The following is a 22,751-nucleotide window of genomic DNA, read 5'->3' as shown; positions in this document are numbered from 1 at the left end:
GATTAGTCCTTTTCTCTGAAGGCCTTCAACTGATTGGATGAAGCCCACTCACATAATGCAAAGTCTATTGGTTTAAATATTAATCTCATCAAAAACACCTTCACAGACACAGCTCAAATAATGTTTGACCAATATCTGGGTACTTTGACCTAGCTGATTTGCCATACAAAATTAACCATCACAGTTGGTATACTATGATTTTGTGTTTTGTTTTCCTGATTTGGAAAGGAAAGCTTTTCTTGGTATTTAACAACTATAATATTACATGCAGTTCAACACCCTTGTATATTTAGTAAACTTCTTCATTTAATAAATATATGAGTGCCTGGAGCCTCATATACCAAAAAATCTCTACTGTCATGAAACACATATTCTAAGAGGAAAGACAGATAAAAAAACAATAAAAATATGCCAGGTATTCATGCATGCCTTACAGGAAAAGCAAGATAAGGAGAGAGTAATAAAAGATGGGGGCATAGGGTGCTGTTTAAGTAAGGTGGTTTGAAAGGGCCCCTTGAGTGATAGTTGCTCGTCATGGCTGACTCTTTGCAACCCCATGGACTGTAGCCTGCTAGGCCCCTCTGTCCATGAAATTCTCCAGGCAAGATTACTGGAGTGGGTTGCCATTTCCTTCTCCAGAAAAGACCCCTTAACTTTTCATTTAAGTAGAGACTAAATGAACAAAGTAGAAGACCATGCAGATGTCTGAGTAGAAGGCATTCTGGCTAGCAGGAAAAATCTGAGGTGGAACATGACTGGCTGGTTTGAGAACATCTGAGCAGATAGTATCACTGGAGTGGCAGGGCATGCTGGTGTTAGAGTGTTAAGAGGGAGCCAGCTGATGAGACAGGAGGCTGTGGTGAGAAAGTGAGGTGCTAGTCCATTAGTCCTAATAATCACAGAGTCTGGGGGTAGGCAGATGAAGTGGGCAAGGAGGAGAAAATCTGCAGCTCTGATCTATGTCTGATTATTTCTGTCTTCCCACGTCGTGCCCATGCTTTTTAGAACTACTTCCACCTGTGTTCACATTTTACATCAGAGTTCAGTTTTGGTCTTTAGATCCCCCAAGCCTATGACCAGCTGCAAGAGAGAACTGAAGAGTAGTTACCTACTCATCTTTGTGGTGACTCTGGGATTCCCCATCCCATGTAAGATCCTGCCAGTTGTCTATAAAATACTGTTCTGTAGTCCCATGCCCACAATACCCCCAGAATAAGAGAGGAGCTTATTCCTTTTCTTGTTTAGGGCTTTTACTTTTGACCTGCTAGAGATCTGTTTAATCTTTTGACTCAGTTTACAGGAGTGTTCTTTTAGTGTTTTAGTGTTGTGGAATCCATCTATACTTTTTTGAGATTTTGAGAACTCCATGGTCTTAAATGTACTCCTCAGAAAGTAGTATTTATTTATATAGGTTTTTTTTTTTTTTTTCCACCCCCTGGTGACTTGGAATGGTCTAAATTTCAGGATGCAGCTGAGAATTGCAGGTTCTAACATCTGTTGTCATCAGAAAGTATTTCATGATCTCCACCAGCAGCTGAGGCCAAATTTCTAAACACTTTACTTTTTCCAAATATAATTGCTGAATAATGGGCTTGGTTCTTCTTGGAACTTATAAAGTTACCTCATGGAATGGAAAAAGTTTTTGCCAACAGTTGGAACATATACTTGACTCAGTAACTATATTCAGCCAAACCATGTTCAGATGTTTGTACATGATGTGCTAATCATGTGCCCATTCTGTTGTGGAGTGGTTTTAGTTAGTAGTATTAGTGTGCTGTGCGCCTGAGTAAGGCAGATACTTCACATTGCACTGAAGCCCTAAATTATGGGGTTAAAACAGTGTTGATCTGTTTGGCAAATTGTTGGTAATTTCTTCTGGATGTCCAGATCCTTATGTTTTATTACTATTTTATTTCATCTTTATATTCTAGCATTTTAATTTTTATTATGTTATGAAAATTTTAGTTATTAGTATTTTATTTATATTTCAGTTTTCATTGTGTATTGACGGTTTTATAAAATCTCTTAAAGAATTGAATATGTTATAAAACATCTTTGATACCTTATTATAAGAATTTTCAAAATTCCAGTAAGTAGGTAACTCTAGGATTATTGTTAGGGATTTAATAAAGTATTTCTATCATTTGATTCAGCATGTTATATTGAATAATTACAGAAAAATTAATTGCCATTTTTATAAAAAATTTGTACCATTTCCTTTCTTTACTTATCATTCTTTATTTTATGGCTTCTACTATCGTTTTGTTTAGAAAATAGCATGACTCGAAGTAATGAATTTGCTGAAAAGAATGGACTTCAGAAATACAAATATGTCTTACATCCAAGAACTACAGGCTTTACTTTTGTAGTTGACCGTCTAAGAAAAGGTAAGCACCTGTCTCAAAATGCACTTTTTTTATGTAAGTGGCAAAAATTGGTGAACTTCACATGTAGCTCTTTTGAATTTACAAAGCACTTTTTTATACTTTATTTCAAGAAATAAGAATAGTACTGTATTTTTATACTGACTTGACTCCATGCACTAAAATGTTTTAAAACAATCAAAAGAAAACATTTTTTCTCCTTTTTTGGAATAGAAAATAATAAAATAATGCATACAGTTAGACTATCATTCCATTTTTAAATGTTTCTTAAAAGTCGTGAAACTGTCTTGAGAGTATCTTATCACCTATAGTTATTTATAGCTTAAAAAATATTTTTATATTCATTATTCCACTAAGTGCAACAAATGATTCTGGTTGGTAGAGAGGAAGTACTGCTACCTCCATTTTATTGTTAAATAGAAGTTGCATCCAAGGTGGTTAGTAAATTTCCATAGGTCATGGATAGAACCTCATTCTTCTGCTTCCTACTCTGTGGCTTGTACTACCCTCTGCCCCTCATGTCCTCTAGAACCATGTCTATCGAAGGGCATCTAGAGATAAGGTTGATTCCATTGACCATGTCACACTCATTTAAATGTTTACATTTTGATATTTTTATGGGGAAAGAAACAACTGTACATTTTGTTCTAGCTGCATATTTAAGTATTTATATCTTCATACACATGTGTACATACAAATAAATAATAGACATATGGATATATATGGAAAAGGAACTATCCAGAATCACCCTAATTGGCATCACTGTTGTTCCTTTAGGGTTTAATGTACTTTAAGATGGAATGTATAACCTCATTTAGTGAACCCTGCCAAAAGAAGTATCTTTACAACTAAGTACTCATGAGTTAAAAGAAATGTATAAGAAGTCCAAAATCACATTAGTATAGTAAACTAAAGATGTTGCCCCTATTAGTTTGGCTTGCTTTTGGAATTCAGTGGTTATAACTAAAATGAAATGGAAACATGGGCTTGATGGTCATATTGTATATGACCGTCTACCCATAGAAACTCATGGAGAACACAGTTCTTTATGCCCACGGAATAGGACAGGGAGCCCCAAGACATTAAAGCAGTGATCCTGCTATTTTTTTTTCTTCCCCAAAACATGGTACCACTTACTGTGGCATTCAGTTTAGGCTCACCCTTCTCATTCCATAATATGTTTTTTATTTTCTAATTGTCTACTATTTTATAGTATTTAATGATTACTTTTAAAGTATTTCTGACAAAATGGAACATTCTGTTGGAACACATCTTTTGCTAATAAAGATCTTTTTAATTGTAGGCAGGATAATGGAGAAATTATTTTACAGTGGATAAGGATATATCTATAGAACTATCTGTTCTGAAATCTGGAAAATATTTTAGTAGCACACTGATTTATAACTTTGGGGAACGTGTATTGCTTAGTCATCACTCAGAGTACTAGTTAACAACCACAGTATATAATTTTTCCTGCCCAAACTGGCAACTGTACCCCCTTCAATGTACCAGTCAAAAAAAAAAAAAGAGGTAATACACACGGCTCCATTTGCTTCAGTTAAAAAAAGTTGATGAGTCTCTTTACTTCAGTTAGAAAAGTAGAATGGGTCCTATATACTATGATAATAATAGAAACACAAAATGTGATGGCTATAATTATAATAGTAATCTAATTAGAACAGTAGCTAACATTTATTGAACATTTACTAAGTACCAGGCATTATGCTAAGTGCTTTGTGTGCGTAAAGTCAGTTAACCCTCACAACAACCAATATTTAACTTATAGAGCAGAAATTGAGGGGAAGAATCAGTTCAGAGTTATTGGAATATAGTTTGTCTGACTGAGTAGGCTGTGCTCCTTCTACTGTAATATGGTGCCTCTTGTATTTATAGTGTGATTTCAGTTGAAGCACCTTTGTAATAGTGAGCTGGCTGGTTTCTTCAAGGAAAGTATTTAAAAGAAAAAAGAGGCTAAATGGCCAGATAATGGAGAGATGGTAGTCACAAGTTGAAGTGGTTATGATGCTACCTGAGATGACAAGGGGAGCAGGCACAGTCTGGTTGGGGTGAGGAGGTGGCAAGTGGACAGAAGGAGAATAGGTTTCATCAAGAATCAGAGGTAAAGTGGTTCTTAGACCACCATCTAGTCAGAGTGTCCTTTTAGAAAAGCAGTCTAATACTCAAAAAGGGCCCAGCACAACTGTCTTATCTTTTTGAGATCTGCTTTTAGTAGTCAATTAAGTGAAAAAGCAGCTTGTGTTAAACAAATGACCATCATAAATAAATATTCCAGTGGCAACCTGGAGATCACATATTAAAACCAATTACTGAAGAAATCTATGAAGACAAGATGGCAGAGTAGAAGGACTCAGACCTACCTCCTCTCACTAAAACACCCAAATCACAACTGCTGAATAACCATCAACAAAAAGACACAAACCTACCAAAAAAGATACTTTACCCACAAAGACAAAGCAGAAGCCACAAAAAGATGGTAGGAGGAGCACTTTCATGATATGATGAAATCCCATCCCTCTGAGTGGGCGACCCACAAACTAGAAAATAATTATATCACAGAGGTTCTCGCACAGGAGTGAGAACTGAGAGCCCTGTTTCAGACTCCCCAGCCTGCAGGTCTGGCATCAGGAGAAGGAGCCCCCAGAGCAATTTGGCTTTGAAGGCCAGTGGAGCTTGAGTAGAGGGGCTCCACAGGACTGGGGAAAACAGATTCCACTCTAAGAGAGCACAAACAAGGTTTCATGTGCATAGGGACCAAGAGCAAACCAATGACTCCATAAGAACATGGGCCAGACCTGCTTGTGGGTCTTGGAGGGCCTCCTGAGGGAGACAGAGGTAGTCTGTGGCTCACTCTGGGGACAAGGACACTGATGGTTAACACCCAGGGGATTCTCTTGAGTGTGAGCTTTCCTGGAGGTTGCCATTTTGGCACCAAGATCTTGCCCCACCCAACAGCCCGCAGGTTCCAGTGATGGAATGCTTCAGGCCAAACAACCAACAGGGTGAGAACACAGCCCCACCAATCAGGGGACAAGCTGACTAAAGCTGTCCTGAGCCAACAGCCATCTATAAACACACCCTTTGACACAGCCCTGCCCTCCAGAGAGCTGGAATCCAGCTCTACCCACCAGGAAGCAGGCACAAGCCTCCTTGGACCAGCCTTACTTACTGGGGGACAGAAACCACAACCAAGAAGAATTATAATCCTACAGCCTAAGAAACAGAGACCATGAATATAGAAAGTTACGCAAAATGAGATGGCAGAAAAATATGTTCCAGAGAAAGGAATAAGATAAAACTCCAGAAGAACAGGTAAGCAAACTAGAGATAGGTAATGTATCTGACAAAGAATTCAGAGTTTTGATAGTAAAGATGATCTAAGATCTCAGAAAAAGAATGGAGGCACAGACCAAAAGGATACAAAAATGTTTAATAAAGAGCTAGAAGCTTTGAAGAACAAACAGATGAACAATACATTAATTGAAAAAATACACTGGACAGAATCAATATCAGAATAAATGAGGCAGAAGAATAATTGAGCTGGAAGACAGATTGGTGGAAACCCCTGCTGCAGTACAGAATAAAGAGTAAAAGAATGAAAAGAAATGAGGACAGTACCAGTGACCTCTGGGACAACATTAAACACACCTTGCATTCCAGGGGTCCCAGAAGAGAGAAAGGGCCTGAGAAAATGTTTGAAGAGATAATAACTGAAAACTTCCCTAACCTGGGAAAGGAAACAGTCACCTGAGTCGAGATGTACAGAGAGTCCCATACAGGAGAAACCTAAGGATAAACACACCAAGACAAACACTAATCAGATTGACCAAAATTAAAGGCACAGAGAAAATATTAAAAGCAACAAGGCAAAAGCAACAAATAGCATAACAGGAGCTCCCATAAAGTTATCAGCTGATTGTTCAGCAGAAACTCTGAAGGCCAGAAAGGAGTGGCATGATATATTAAAGTGATGAAAGGGCAAAAGCTACAACCAAGAATACTATAACCAGGAAGACTCTTACTCAGGTTCCATGGAAAGATCAAACAGACAGGCAAAACCTGAGAGAATTCAGCACCACCAGAACAGCTTTGCAGCAAATGCTAAAGGAACTTCTCTAGATGGAAAAGAAAAGACCACAACTACAAACAAAGTTATGAATGAGAAAGCTTTGCCAGTAAAGGCAAACATACAGTAAAGCTAGAAATCACCCACTCACAAATGCAGGATCAAAATGAGCAGCTCTGACAAGAGGAAATTACAAATGAAAGATGTTGGAAATGCATTTGAAATTAAGAGTCCAGCAACTTAATTTGTGTGTGTCTGTGTATGTGTGTGTATTTTCATACACACACATATAGACTGCTATATCAAATCCTCATGGCAACAGCAAACCAAAATTCTACAGTAGACACACACACACACAATAAGCAACACAAACAAAACACTAAAGATAGCCATCAAATCACATGAGAGGAAAACAAAACAGGAAGGGAAGAAAAACAGCCAAAAAAAAAAAGCAAAAAACACACCCCAAACAATTAACAAGATGGCAATAAGAACATAAATATTGACAATTACTTTAAATGTAAATGGGTTAAGTGCTTCAACCAAAAAACACAAAATGGGTGAACTGACACAAAAATCAGACCTGTATATATGCTGTCCACAAGAGACCCACTTCAGTCTAGGACGTATACAGACTGACAGTAAAGGAATGGACAAGATATTCCATGCAAATGGCATTCAAAGAAAGCTGGAGTAGTAGTCCTCATATCAGAAAAAATAGACATTAAAAAAGACTACTACAAGACACAGAGTAGGATACTACATAATGATCAAGTGATCGAGAAGATAAAACCACCGTTAATATATACGCACCCAGCATAAGAGCACCTCAATATATAAGGCAAATACTAACAGCCACAAAAGGAGAAATTGACACAGTAATAGTGGGGGACTTCAACACCACACTTAGATCAATGGACAGAATCATCTAGAAAGAAAATCAGGAAACACTGGCCTTAAATAGCAAATTAGATCAGATAGAGTTAATTGATGCAAATTAACTTATTTAGGCTGTATGCTGTCACCCTGCTTATTTAACTTATATGCAGAGTACATCATGAGAAACGCTGGGCTGGAAGAAGCACAAGCTGGAATCAGGATCCCTGGGAGAAATATCAGTAACCTCAGATATGCAGATGATAGATACCACCCTTATGGCAGAAAGTGAAGAGGAACTCAAAAGCCTCTTGATGAAAGTGAAAGAGGAGAGCGAAAATGTTGGCTTAAAGCTCAACATTCAGAAAACGAAGATCATGGCATCTGGTCCCATCATTTTATGGGAAATAGATGGGGAAACAGTGGAAACAGTGTCAGACTTTATTTTGGGGGGCTCCAAAATCACTGCAGATGGTGACTGCAGCCATGAAATTAAAATACGCTTACTCCTTGGCAGGAAAGTTATGACCAACCTAGATAGCACATTGAAAAGCAGAGACATTACTTTGCCAACAAAGGTCCGTCTAGTCAAGGCTATGGTTTTTCCTGTGGTCATGTATGGATGCGAGAGTTGGACTGAAGAAAGCTGAGCGCCGAAGAATTGATGCTTTTGAACTGTGGTGTTGGAGAAGACTCTTGAGAGTCCCTTGGACTGCAAGGAGATCTAACCAGTCCATTCTAAAGGAGATCAGCCCTGGGATTTCTTTGGAAGCAATGATGCTGAAGCTGAAACTCCAGTACTTTGGCCACCTCATGCGAAGAGTTGACTCATTGGAAAAGACTCTGATGCTGGGAGGAATTGAGGGCAGGAGGAAAAGGGGACAACAGAGGATGAGATAGCTGGATGGAATCACCAACTCGATGGATGTAAGTTTGAGTGAACTCCGGGAGTTGGTGATGGACATGGGAGGCCTGGTATGCTGCAATTCATGGGGTCACAAAGAGTCGGACACGACTGAGCAACTGAACTGAACTGAACTTATTTACAAAATAGAAATAAAACTCTGAAAACAAACTTACAATTACCAAAGGGCAAATGTGGGAGGAGGGATAAATTATGAGTTTGGCAGTAATATCTACATACTACTGTATATAGAATAGGTAATCAACAAGGACCTAATGTATAGCATAGGGGACCCTACTGAGTAATCTGTAACAACCTATATGGGAGAAGAACAGATATATGTATAACTAAATTATTTTGCTGTACACCTGAAGTTAACACAACATTGTAAATCAACTATACTCTAATATGAAGTAAAAATTAAATTAAAAGAACAATTATCATGAGGTAGCATATTAGGTTAAAGCGTCTGCCTCCAATGCGGGAGACCTGGGTTTGATCCCTGGGTTGGGAAGATCCCCTGGAGAGGGAAATGGTAACCCACTCCAGTATTCTTGCCTGGAAAATCCCATGGACGGAGAAGCCTGGTAGGCTACAGTCCACAGGGTCGCAAAGAGTCAGACACGACTGAGCGACTTCACTTACTTACTTACTTAGCATATTAAAAAGCAGAGATTACTTTGCCAACAAAGGTCCATCTATGGTCAAGGCTATGATTTTTCCAGTGGTCATGTACAGATGTGAGAGTTGGACTGTGAAGAAAGCTGAGCACCGAAGAATTGATGCTTTTGAACTTTGGTGTTGGAGAAGACTCTTGAGAGTCCCTTGGACTGCAAGGAGGTCCAACCAGTCCATCCTAAAAGAGATTAGTCCTGGGTGTTCATTGGAAGGACTGATGCTAAACTCCAATACTTTGGCCACCTCATGTGAAGAGTTGACTCAATGGAAAAGACCCTGATGCTGGGAGGGATTGGGGGCAGGAGGAGAAGGGGATGACAGATGATGAGATGGCTGGATGGTATCACTGACTTGATGGACATGAGTTTGCGTGGACTCCAGGAGTTGGTGATGGACAGGGAGGCCTGGCATGCTGCAATTCATGAGGTCGCAAAGAGTCGGACATGACTGAGCGACTGAACTGAATTGAACTGAACATCTTTACTGCTAACTCATGCATGTAACTGAATTCACTGTTTCTGACACCTAATAGCTAACACAAGGCAGGTGAGAAGTTTAAGACATAAAGAAGTTATGGTTAAGAAGTCTTAGCAGGAAATACTGAAGAAGAGAAAATGCTTAACAAAGAAAGTCGTTTCTGAGCCTGTGTTTACAATATATTTCACCAAGACTAAGAATATTTAGAAACACACACTTAACCTGAAATACAGCACCCATTATATAACATGATACAGATGTGTTGTTCTTGTAATAATAACGGTGAAAAGTTTTTCCTGAGTACCTTGATCTCCATCATTTTTGTACTTGATTTTATATTTTTACTAGATTATAACCTTCTTAAGGATATGTATTGTCTTTCACGTAATAAAGACTAAATCAGTATTAGGTGAGTTGAATGTTTTCTTTTGTCTGAATAGATAAGCACAGTGTACTACCATCTTCCCAGCACAGTGTGTGTTACACTGATCAGTATCTATCACGGATAGTTTATTTTATATGTGCCTCTAATCACAGGACAATTCAGTAAGTGATTATGTAACTCTTTTTGGTACTAGATTAACCCAGATCCAAAAGAAGTTGCTCACTTAGAAAAGAGGTTTTCCACGAGAAAGTTTTTGGTTTTGATTTTTAGTTACACAGTGTTAATAAATTTATCACACAACTCAATGCACTGAAATGTAGTTATACTCATTACTATCACTGCTGCTATACTATTTTTAACAATAGTAGCTTTAGTCTTCTTTGATTTTAAACAAGTAAGGATTTCCTCCAACCGTTGGTTTTGTTACATGTTTGGAAGCCATCACTGAGTTGTAACCATGCAGTAATTGCCTTCATCATTAGAGGGCACAAGTGTGCACATTTGAGGCAACTTAAAATCAAGTTAAAGTAGTTGGGAGTGAGTCACACACTCCCAAGTCAAACACTCCATTGAACAAAACCCTGCCTTTAAAAAGTTTATAATCTTCCTGGATAGATAAGAACAGTGTTCATGGAAATATAAAAAAAATAATATGACTTTAATTATATGCTGGGTTGTGTGGTATATAGTATACACTATTATGCTGAATTACACAATCACTTCATGGCAAAAAGTTGGGGAAACAATGGAAACAGTGACAGGCTTTATTTTCTTGGGCTCCAAAATCACTTCAGTTGGTGACTATAGCCATGAAATTAAAAGACACTTGCTCCTTGAAAGAAAAGCTGTGACCACCCTAGACAGCATTTTAAAAAGCAGAGACATTACTTGGACCTTTGTTGGCAATCTAGTCAAAGCTATGGTTTTCCTGTAATCACGTTTGGATATGAAAGTTGGACTATAAAGAAAGCTGAGCACCGAAGAATTGATGCTTTTGAGCTGTGACGTTGCAGAAGACTCTTGAGAGTCCCTTGGACTGCAAGGAGATCCAACCAGTCGATCCTAAACGAAATCAGTCTTGAATATTCATTGGAAGAACTGATGCTGAAGCTGAAGCTCCAATTCTTTGGCCACTAGATGTGAAGAACTGACTCATTGGAAAAAGACCCTGATGCTGGGAAAGATTGAAGGCAGGAGGATAAGGGGACGACAGAGGATGAAGTGGTTGGATGGCATCACCGACTTGATGGACATGAGTTTGAGTAAGCTCCAGGAGTTGGTGACGGACAGGGAAGCCTGGCTTGCTACAGTCCATGAGGTCACAAATAGTCGGAAATGACTGAGCAACTGGACTGACTGACACAATTACAGATATGTTCAGTGAAGAGAGCTCATGTTGAAATATTCAGGTAAGGCTTCTTCAAGAAGCTGCATTTCCCTTGGAGCTTAGAGACCTTATGTAATTAGGATAGGCATAAAAAAAATAAGGATGGCTGAGGACAAGAAAGAGAGAGTACAAGAACAGGCACCGAGTTTGGGCCAGGTGGAGCTGAGTGGTCAGCTAGGGGAAAACCAATCTGATTGAGCTGAAGCCCTGTGCCGTAAACTGACAGTACTTAAGAAGGCTGTGTGGAGCCATTATTGTTGAAAAACTTAATTCCTGCGCCCAAAGAGTCGTGTTTTTATTTTTTTCCATTTCTAGATCAAGTCACTCAAGCAAACAGCTCATGTGTTAAGACTCTAAAACATATGGATATATTTAAGTTTCAGATTTGAAATAAAATATTTTTTAAGTCAAAGTAAAACAATCCATATTTTAGCTCATATTTAGTTCATATGCCTAAATTCTAAATATGAAGAAGAATACTGTCTTGCCACTAATCTAGGGGATATACACTTAACAGGTAAAGATTAAGTAAATTCCCACTAGGCATTTTGGATCAGCACACCTGACCAAAATTCCTCAGTTTATATTCAGGGAGAGAGAAGCATTAACTGAACACCCAGATTACACTTACAGTATCTGATAGTCCTGAGTTGGGCTCCCTCATTTTGGTCTGTGGTAGTTCTTATTTGTTCTGAGAAAGCTGGTGGTTTTCTAGGAAGTAATAACCATATATTGATCATAGAGAGCTCAGTCTTCAGTGGCGTTTTTAGACCATTTTTATGTCTTGGGCTTTTTGTTACCTACTGATAACCCAGTCTTTTCTTGCCCGTAGTGGCTGTGTGAATGGGGGATGAACAGTGGCCAGCAGGAGCCATAACACTACATTTATCTTAATTGGTGAACCTCCCCCAGGATTCCATTTTGATGACCCTTCCTACCCAACAGTGTGTTCGAGGAGGCCAGGAAGAAAAGGCAGACCAACTGTTGGAATATTCTGTACATTAAGTGTCATTGCACTCTGACCTTTCTATGTGACTTTTTTTATTGCTGGAAACTATTTATAAAATACAATAAGACCTTTGCCTTATGTTAAAAAAAATGTAATTCTGGAAGTAGATCTTTGAGATTTATTAGAATATTTCTTGAGACCTAAATTTTCATCTTTCCCCAAATTTGCAGATATCTTTGTAGACTCTCTTTTGAGGCCATTTTAAAAAGCTTTTAAAAGCTTTTATCTATGGTGATGAATAAAATACAACAAAACCTAAAGGAAATTTGGATATTGATCAGTGGGAAATCACACAGATCAACTAAATAACTTGGTCTTAATACATCATGAAGCAGAAATGATCCACACTCGCCTGAGCAAAATTATATATGACCATATGTTAAAGACCTTTGGAGTCACTCATTTCAAGTCTTTGAATGCCATGGTACTGCTTTAGATCATAAATGGCATTTATATTGTTCATTTTCATTTTCTCTCTCTTTGTCATAGCAGAACACCTGAGATGCTCACTTTGGACAGAACTTGCCATTGTGTTCAGTGAAGAAAGTCATGACAGTCTTAATTAAAAATGGTAGAAACCCTATTAGGTCCATAAAAACAACCAGGTCACATTGATCAAGTACTTGCCAGGTTCCATGCACTGAACTGTTCACATGTTGCTGTCATGCAGTAGAATTGCCCAGGGAGCTTTTTAAGACATACATACTCGGGTTTAGGCTCAGATCTGCTGAGTCAGAGTCTGGTGGTACACTCCCGGGCTCAGCTACCTCACTAGCTGCTTTCTTACGAATCACTTAGTTTTCAAAACTGTGCTTCCTGGTGGTTGGCCTTGTGCTACACCAAAGGAGACTGGCTCAGTTAGCAGCGTGCCCAGGTCTCAATGGCTGCTGAGTGGAGTACCATGAACTCAGGTCTCTTTGATGGCAAAGCCTATGTTTCCTCCTGCTATGTAATAAGTTAACAGTTTTTCTATTCCAGATGCTACAAAAATACCATCATCATTGTGTAGAGGTTTTTTTCTCTGTTACCCACATTGCTGTCTGATATCCTTGGCTATACTCTTGAGTTTTGTTTAAATGGAAAAATACATCAAGGATTTCCTTTTTGTAAGCACCTTTTTTTCTGGTTCCTTTATTTACCAGCTCTTCCTTTATTTTTCTGATCCTTAAAGCTTAAACTATCTTTTTCTTTCTTTTTGCCACCAACTCTCAAATAGCTTGATGACTTGATATTCTCCATATTAGCTCTTTTCATATATATGTGTGTATACACACACACACCTATATATGTAGGATGTGTATGTGTGTGCTAAGTTGCTTTAGTCATATCCAACTCTTTGAGACCTTATAGACCATAGTTCACAGGCTTCTCTGTCCATGGGATTCTCCCAGGCAAGAATACTGGAGTGGGTTGCCATTTTCTTCTCCAGGGGATTTTCCCAAACCAGGGATCCAACTGCCATCTCTTATGTCTCCTGCGTTGGCAGAAGGGTTCTTTACCCACTAGTGCCACCTGGGAAGCCCCATATATAATGATATATATCTTTTTATTTATTGTAAAAAAAAAATAGTTGGAAAATTAATTACAAAAAAGAAAATGGCACCCATAGTCTTGGCAGGCACTTCTCAGAAACATCCAGTGCCTTATGACATAGTCTTCTTGTGTTTCTCCACGTTTTATTTTAAAATCTGGGTAAATTCTATTTTGTTAGTAAAGTTTTTCTTTTGTTATTTACTATAATGTGTACATTTTCACCATTCTTACATAATTTTTTATAAGTATGCTGTGTTAATATATGCATGGGGCTTCATCAGATAGAGGTACCACTTTATTTAATGAGGCCTCTGTTATTCAGTTAAAATGGTTTCCAGTTTTCCACTCTTATAGATAATGCCAAAGTGTGTGTACATCTCTAATTATTAGGATATATTTCCAAATCTAATTACTGAGTCCAGGGAATGTTTTTTTTAAGTTAAAAAAATATATATTTGTCTTATGCTCTGCTGCATTTCATTCAGTCACCAAATTCTATGATATTGCCTTGGAAGCATCTCTTAGAGAAACTTCCTGCATTTCCAACAGTGGCCCCATTCAGTGGGGTCCCATTACCTCTTTGCACTCCTCCTGGCTTTCTCACTGGTCTGCCTCTGGTGTCTTCTTTGCTAATCCGTATTGCACACAGCTAACAGTTGGTCTTCATAAAGTACCACTCTAATGTAATTGTGTGTGTTTCCGTTTGTTCAGAAAATATTTCTTGGGCACATATGTTACATGACTTTCTGAGACACCAAGACATCAGGTTAGGAAACATTAAAATGCATTATCATTCAAGAGATATGAATAAAAAGTAACTTAAGCACATACAGAAAAGTTAGTCTTTTTTGATATGGAATAGGTGGCATGTGAACCGAGAAAGAATAATGAGGCATTTTCCAGGGAGAAAAAACATTTAAATATTTGCCTTAGTTCCATATTCCTTAGTCAGGACTTTTTATAATGTGGTTCCAATCTATTTTTTAAATTTTATGCAGTGTGAGCCAACCTATTTGAATTAATGGACTGTTCCTGACTGTGCCTTATGCTTTGTGACTTTTGCCTCTGGTTATATCTGTCCAGGCTGAAACCTTCCCGGTTTTGCTCTTATCTTTAACCTCCAAATGCTATTCTTCCTTTAATGATCTTCATCTAAGGGTCCATTCTCATTTCCCCTGCCTGGCAGACATCTGGACTGAATATCCTTTTCCTCTCTAATAGGACTTAGCACTTCCCTTAATAGCCACTTTAATACATTTTACCTCTTACCTTCCTAAAAGGACAGCAACGGCTATGTCACTTAAACCATTAAGGGCAAAGATTTTATTTCTAAATTTAATGAATACCTTCATGCTTTTATATTACGTTCCTCTTAGCAACATTTGGCACTGTTAATTCTTCTTGATATATGCTCTCCCTTTGGCTTTTACATTTTTTCTCCTACTTCTCTGGCCTCCTCTCAAGACTTCTGCAGGTTCTTCGTTCCTTTCTGTGTTCCTCATAAGGGTCTCCCAGACTCCTTTGTTCTATGCCACACATTCTCCCTGGGACGTGTCATTCGGGGTGGTGGCTCAGATAATCATCCATGTGCTCGCGACTCCTAATTCTAAATCTTTAGTCCAAAACCACTCTTAGTTCAGAGCCATATCTGTGCCCTTTGCCACATGGAGTTTCTGCAGGCATTTCATTATGCTCATAATTGAGTTTATCATTTGCCCTAAACTGCATTTCCTCCTCTAGTCCTCACACTGTGGCATCATTATCATCACTGTCAATCAGGCCACTTCTAGATGAATGTGACAGCACACTACATTAGGCACTTGGGGCCTGGAGTCAAAAGACCTGGCCTCGAATCCTGGTTTCCTTGGGACCAGGAAGTATGTGGCTGGTTAGATCCGTTTCTCTCATCAAGCTTCATTTTCATTTTCTGTAAAATAGGTGTAATAACAGTGCGTACTTCCTGTGATTTTGTAGGACTCTGGAGGATTCAGTAAAGCCAGGCACGTAAAGCACTTAGCCCGTGCACGTGTTTGTGTGTGCACGTAGTTGCTCAGCTGTGTTTGACTCTGCAACCCTATGGACTGTAGCCCACCAGGCTCCTCTGTCCATGGGATTCTCCAGGCAATAATACTGGGCCTGGGTTGCTGTTTCCTCCTCTAGGGGATCCTCCCAACCCAAAGATCGAACCCACGTCTCTTGCATTGGTAAGTGGGTTCTTTACAACAGTGCCATCTGAAGCAGCCAAGAGCACTTAGCACAGTGCCTGAAAAATAGCAAGCACTCAATAAATGTTACAGTGCAAATTGGATTCTGTCAGCTCCCAGCGAACGGTTTCGGGTTTCACCGTGTTCCAAGGTTAAATCTACTCCTTTGACTATTTGCCAGGCCCCGTGTGACCTGGTCCTTGCTTGCCTTTCTGGGCAGCTGCCATCTCTGATTGTCCCACTGTCCTAGCCATGCTGATCTCCTCTCCTCTCCCAGGGTGCACAACACTCTGAGCCTTCCCCTAGAGCAGAGCTTCTCCTGCTCAGCCTGGAGGTTACAGCTTAGATGACAGTTCATTTGGGAAGCCTTCCCAGCTATTTTAAGACTTCTTTGTTCTCTATGTGAATGCTTTTCCTACTATATTTGCCCTATATAAACATTTTTTTCCTGTGATATTGTCACATTTAATTATCCATTTTGTCCATTAACTCTCAGTTTCCTGACCATAAGGATCAGGTCAGGTCCATTGACAGCTTTTATCCTAGACTTCAGCACAGGCCTGGCGTATTAAAGATGCTCTTCAGATTTTTTCAACTAATCCCTATTTGGTTGAGGTAATTTATACTCTGCCGTGGTTCAACACTGATTTAAAGTGGCAAACATAAATATGTATATTATGATAACAGCAGCAGCACAACATAAGAAGAAAAATTAAGGTAAAGGGACAATAAAGGTATGAATTTAATAGACAAAGTATGTCTTACAAGGTTATTGTATATGTAAAATATATTATAAGCTCTATATTCCTATAAAATATGGATCTATAAATTGGCCCTGAGCTTTCTGGCACCTTCTATAAATAAAGGAACCGAATGGTATCATTGACAAGGGGCCATAAGATTACAGCAAACCACATGCCTCGGAAGCAGAAAGACACATAGAGAGAGGAGGTAGGGTAGCAAAGGCCAAGAAACAGCAGAGGTCATGAGTTGATAGAAGACATAATTAAAAGCTGTAGAAGAACCAGAAGATATTAGAAGGCAGAAGCCATTAAAGAAGGAAAGGGAACTTCTCTGGTGGGAAGGAGTGGTTGGGAGTCTGTCTGCCTCTTCAGGGGACATGAGTTCGGTCCCTGGTCCAGGAGGATCCCACATCCTGTGAAGCAGCTAAGCCCCTGCCGTGACTGCTAGGACTGTGCTTGGAACCCACAAGCCACAGCTACTGAAGCCTGTGTGCCCCAGAGCCCATGCTCTGCAAAAAGAGAAAACCACCACAATGACAAACCTGTGCATCGCAGTAAAGAGTGGCTCCTGCTTGTCGTCATATCTAGAGAAAGCCCGCACCCAGCAACAAAGACCTAGTATAGCCAATAAACAAACAAAGTAAACATTGTTTAAAAAAGAAGAAAAAGGAGGATGCAGTGGTGGTGGGGAGGAGGAGGAAGAGAAGAGAAGATGACGAGAACAAGAACTAAGAGGACCCTTGAGTAAAAGAAGCTAAAGGATATTAACATTGAAGAGGAAGATGATTGTTTGGAGGATAAATCAAAGAACTGAGCCCCTCCAATTGCAGAGGACCTCAGCTGGGACTGTCAACTCCAGCTGCTTGGGGGATGTGTGACCCAGCCACTGGACCCCAGTGATCTCCTTGTTCACCAACCCTGTTCCCTCCTGTGCCTCTGAGGCCTGAGTGAACAACTATTCCTGAGTTCCCATGAGGCTTGGCCCTGGGGCTAATGGTCCAGTCTACTTATGCCCAAGGGTATCCTCATGATAAATCTATTGTTTTTTTTTTTTTTGGAAAAAATAAAGCAAACCACATGCTCGGAAAAAGCATGCCCATTTATGAAACTAAAGCTCTTTGGTTCCTCACCAAGGACATTGTGTACCGTGGTGTCCAGCAGCCTTCATGTTCAGTGTTCCACATAGCCTCAGAGTGCTTGCCCACATTGGCTAATGGCAGAATGAGAAAGAGCAGTTCAGTAAAAGCAGCCTCATAAGAGGTCAAGACATTGTTTTAACTAAAGGTATGGAGAGGCTGCATGTCCTTTAAACCATTCTCCATAATTGGTATTTCACTCATGAGCTTTGGATGAGAATTAGTTTGTACAGATTTTGGTGACTCTTCATAAGGCATATTTTGTATCATAAGTTAAGTTCTAGTCCAAGGGCTTTAGTTGTAGGTGGAGCTGGAAGTAGGCTTCTCTACTGAGATTTTACGCAGTGTACCTCTGAACTGAGGGTGGCCAGTGTGGTCTGCAGAAAACAATTGGATTTATGTGATACTGCTGGCAATGTTTAACAGAATGGTGCCTTGCACAGAGAGAAGACCATTGCCCAAAGCTCAGTCCCTGTCTGTATGGCCTTTCTGGTCTTGTTTCTTGCTGTAAGAGCATGCCCTGTCTTCATTTTAGACAGGTGGAACATGCTTTTCTCATGCTATTCCTTTTCCTGAACTGGTCCCAGTCATCTGGGTAGCTCTTCTTGGTCCTTCAAAACAATTCAAATGTCTTTTCCTTTTCAGACAATCTCCTGATCAGGTTCTGTCCTCTTAACTCTCATCATACTCTATGCATTTGTCTTAATCATTTTTCTATATTTTTTTAATCAGTGATTTTTTTTTTTTTAATCTCTCTCTTGGGCCGTCTATGGGGTCGCACAGAGTCGGATACGACTGAAGTGACTTAGCAGCAGCAGCAGCAGCTTGGACCCTGAGCTCCTTTAGGGTAGATACTGTCCTGTTTTTATGTCTGAGGTCCTTGTGTCATGAATATTACCGGTACTCAGTGTAGATTTGTACAGACTTTTGTAGATACTGTTTTCAGCATCTCACAGATACACAGATGGACCTCACTTGCTTGTTAATGCACTTGTGATTGGTAATGCCTTCTATCACGTTCAGTCTAGAGATCAGACACCCCACATAGACCCCTTCATTTTAGTGGAGGTGAGATTTATGGCAGTGCTTCAGGGCCACATAAGGCAGGTGCACAGTTGATTTTTTTTTTAAAAGCCATCTTAAGACAGTTTGCCTGTTTTGTTTTGTTTTGTACTACTACAGGATACATGTAAGGCTCTTTTTTTCCAGATTATTTATACTATTAGAAGGGACATACAGAAGAATATTATTTGTAACTTAGATGACCAGCTCTTGGCATTTGATCATGTAAAAATCAGTATAGAATTGGAGTTCTTAAATGTTTGCCTGGTTTATTAGTATTTCTACTCAACCAGTTTCAGCTTCTGAGATAGCCCTCACAAGACAGTCACTGCAGACTTTTGCCTCTCTGTACCACTTGAATTCAGTAGGAGAGAAATCTTGTTCTTGGGTTATGTACTATTTCTCTAACACTAGCCATCTATGATATATGTCAAGGTAGTTATTTATCATAGTGTGAAAGGTAGGCCTGGTGATGAGTTCATGTCTTATGACACCATTATTTAAAATTTTCAAAATACATATTTTCCTATTGGTTAGAAGATTATCATTTGCGTAAATGAGTGAAAATTATATACAAGTATTGGTACTCTGTGTAATGTTTATATTATTATCTTAAAAGTAGTACACTGAAAAATGCTGATAACTGACACTTATAAAATATGTTTATTTTAAAGTTTGGAATTGTGGAAGAAGCTTTGTGAGTAAAATTTGTGGAACTTCCTATGCGTGATAATTTTCTGTACGCTGTATCTGATTGTAAAAACTACTGTTACATACATTAAAATCTTTCAGTTTTTCACTCTGAACGTGTTAGGGAGAGAGATGAATCAAGAGCAGAGAATGCTAGCAGCTCTGCCCTCATGGTGTCATCTCACCAACTGGCACCTAAACACTCAATCTTCATGTCCTTATGATGAAGCAAAACAAGAGTTTCAGTGCATATGCACAATGTATGTAACAATATATTTTATCTTCCTGTTCATCTGAAAATCAAAGTTAATTCTCAGCGTGGAGATGTTGGCCTGAATCTAACTGCTGTAGACCTTTTCATACAGAAATTCTTTTGAACAGGAAATTATGTCTGCCTTTTTGGTTTTATATAGTGTATAATTTCATTGTGGATGTATCATTTTTCTTTTTGGGGCCTGTCCTTTTTTCTGAGCACATGTCCATTTCAGTACTTTTAAAAGTACCTTTCTCTTTTAGCTTTGTAGATTTGCTTTATAGGCTTTTTCCTTCTTTATTTAAAATAATTAAATATAATTAAAAATAATTTTTTTCTATATTTTGCAGTTGCCAGGACCTCTTCTCATTTTGTTTTTGTTTTTTGTTTTTAAATGAACTGACGCTCATTTTGAGTATTGCAAAGGTATTTTTAAAACAATACTGACCTTTGCTGGTGGGTGGGTGTGTGCTTATGCGTGTGCACATGTAGGCCAAGTTCATGTGCCTTCACTTTTTAAACATAGATTCCAACCAGGAATCAGTTCCACAAGAACATGAAACTAAGTATAGAAATTATTTGCTTATTAATGCTGAAAATTACCTGAATGGCTTTCTAGATGAAAGAATTATTCCATTTTATTTCACATAATTATATTTCATATAAAATAAAATAATTACATTTATATGTGCTATTATATATTTTACTATATAGGCATCCCCTACTTATCATCTGATTGCTAAGAGCACTCAAATGCACTGTGTCATAGATGGACTGAGCAAAACAAGTTCTGATGCAGTTATCCCAAGCTGGCCTCTCTGAACTTCATGAAATGTAAGATGTGAAAAGTGTGTTTGTAACTTTCTAATTCACCTACTTTCTCATAATAGAGTTATATAGGAGGGGAAAGCACATGTGTCTCAATGGCTTGAATTATTAAGAAAACTAATATTGGAACCAACATATTAATGATATTTTTACAAATAAGAGAGGGTATTATTAATAATTTAACAAAATAATTCATTAACTATTTGGAAACTTCATTTAGATTACTGTTGTGAACCTATTGTCATTGTTAAATGTCGTTGTTAAAATTATGTTCTGGATGAAAGCAACTAAGTCCTCTGACCCAGAAAAGCATGTTCAAAGTATAATTTCCATGTACTCACACCAATAGTGTGGAGTCCCTCTCCTGACTAGAAGCATTATCAGGGCCAAATGGTAGATCTTTTATAATAATGATGTCTAAGTGCAGTCTGCAAAAACAGGAATAATTTGTTGTTCAGCTTTGAGGAGTGCTAGTTAACCAGATTCAGTCAGGTCTGCTCCCCAAGAGCAGTGATAACTGTGCCCAGAAAAGACACTGACTGACACTTCTTTTCTGCTACAAGCTAGCTCATCACCATTGTAAATCACCAAAAGCTTAATGCAGTGAGCAGAAGCTAGGAAGACTATGCCTTGACTTCTGAGAAGGTCATTGTTAAGGTTTATGTTTGACTAGAGCAGTTTGTCTTAGCTTGTATAATAATATGCCTTTCCTGCAAGCCCTGTGCACACACATATTTTAATACCTGACTTTGGCACTGTGAGCCATGTTTTTCTTATTTTATCTTCTGTTAAAGGCCATTTTAAATCTATGAGGAAATGGGGAAGATGTAAATCATAAATAAACTATGAATACAGGATTTTAAAACTTTCGTACCACAGTCTCAAAAGTTCTATCAAAGTCTCCCACGTGGAACCCCAAACTGTTTTCTTTAAAAAACATAATCCTATATGATCAAGGCATGCTGCTGACAGCATGAGAATAAAAATTTATGATGAGCATCTTCTTGTGCTCACATTCATTAAGTTAGTGTATGGTCAGTTACCATGGAGACAGTACACCAGGCAGAAGAGAAGGGTGAATAACAGCTGGCAGAACAAGGGGAGAGTTTAGGGAACCAGACTTTGACTTAGATCCTGAGGAACAATTGGCATTTGATTTGGTAAAGATATTGGGAGAGTACAGTTGGGGTTGGAGATCCAGTGATGGAGACTGGCCTGACTGGAACTCAGAGTTCATCTTTTTAAGTGATAAGAGTTAGATAGTCTTCAGATCAGTTCAGTTGCTCAGTCGTGTCCGACTCTTTGCAACCCCATGAATCGCAGCACGCCAGGCCTCCCTGTCCATTGCCAACTCCCAGAGTTCAGTCAAACTCACGTCCATCGAGTCGGTAATGCCATCCAGCCATCTCATCCTCTGTCGTCCCCTTCTCCTCCTGCCCCCATCTCATCCTCTGTCGTCCCCTTCTCCTCCTGCCCCCAATCCCTCCCAGCATCAGAGTCTTTTCCAATGAATCAACTCTTCACATGAGGTGGCCAAAGTCCTGGAGTTTCAGCTTCAGCATCATTCCTTCCAAAGAACACCCAGGACTGATCTCCTTTAGAATAGACTGGTTGGATATCCTTGAAGTCCAAGGGACTCTCAAGAGTCTTCTCCAACACCACAGTTCAAAAGCATCAATTCTTCAGCACTCAGCTTTCTTCACAGTCCAACTCTCACATCCATACATGACTACTGGAAAAACCATAGCCTTGACTAGACGGACCTTTGTTAGCAAAGTATTGTCTCTGCTTTTCAATATGCTATATAGGTTGATCATAACTTCCCTTCCAAGGAGTAAACATCTTTTAATTTCATGGCTGCAGTCACCATCTGCAGTGACTTTGGAGCCCCAAGAAATAAAGTCTGACACTGTTTCCACTGTTTCCCCATCTATTTCCTATGAAGTGATGGGACTGGATGCCATGATCTTGGTTTTCTGAATGGTGAGCTTTAAGCCAACTTTTTCACTCTCCACTTTCACTTTCATCAAGAGGCTCTTTAGTTCTTCGCTTTCTGCCATAAGGGTGGTGTCATCTGCATATCTGAGGTTATTGATATTTCTCCCGGCAGTCTTGATT

At 39.0% G+C, this 22,751-nt stretch overlaps 1 protein-coding gene across 6 annotated transcripts in view; it reads left to right on the top strand.

Moving 5' to 3' along the window:
- Positions 1 to 22,751, top strand: part of LCLAT1 (lysocardiolipin acyltransferase 1) — a 200,947-nt gene that overhangs the window by 120,032 nt on the left and 58,164 nt on the right. For all 6 annotated transcript variants that reach the window (XM_027555743.1, XM_027555748.1, XM_027555744.1 and 3 more), the window contains one exon: positions 2,271 to 2,387. In XM_027555743.1, coding sequence (XP_027411544.1) covers positions 2,271 to 2,387 — 117 coding nt within the window. The remainder of the gene's footprint in view (positions 1 to 2,270; positions 2,388 to 22,751) is intronic.

The sequence above is a fragment of the Bos indicus x Bos taurus genome, chromosome 11, assembly GCF_003369695.1.
Source record: "Bos indicus x Bos taurus breed Angus x Brahman F1 hybrid chromosome 11, Bos_hybrid_MaternalHap_v2.0, whole genome shotgun sequence".
Taxonomy (NCBI): Eukaryota; Metazoa; Chordata; class Mammalia; order Artiodactyla; family Bovidae; genus Bos; species Bos indicus x Bos taurus.
Note: the sequence above shows the minus strand (reverse complement) of the source record. Positions and strands in the feature narration are given on the sequence as shown.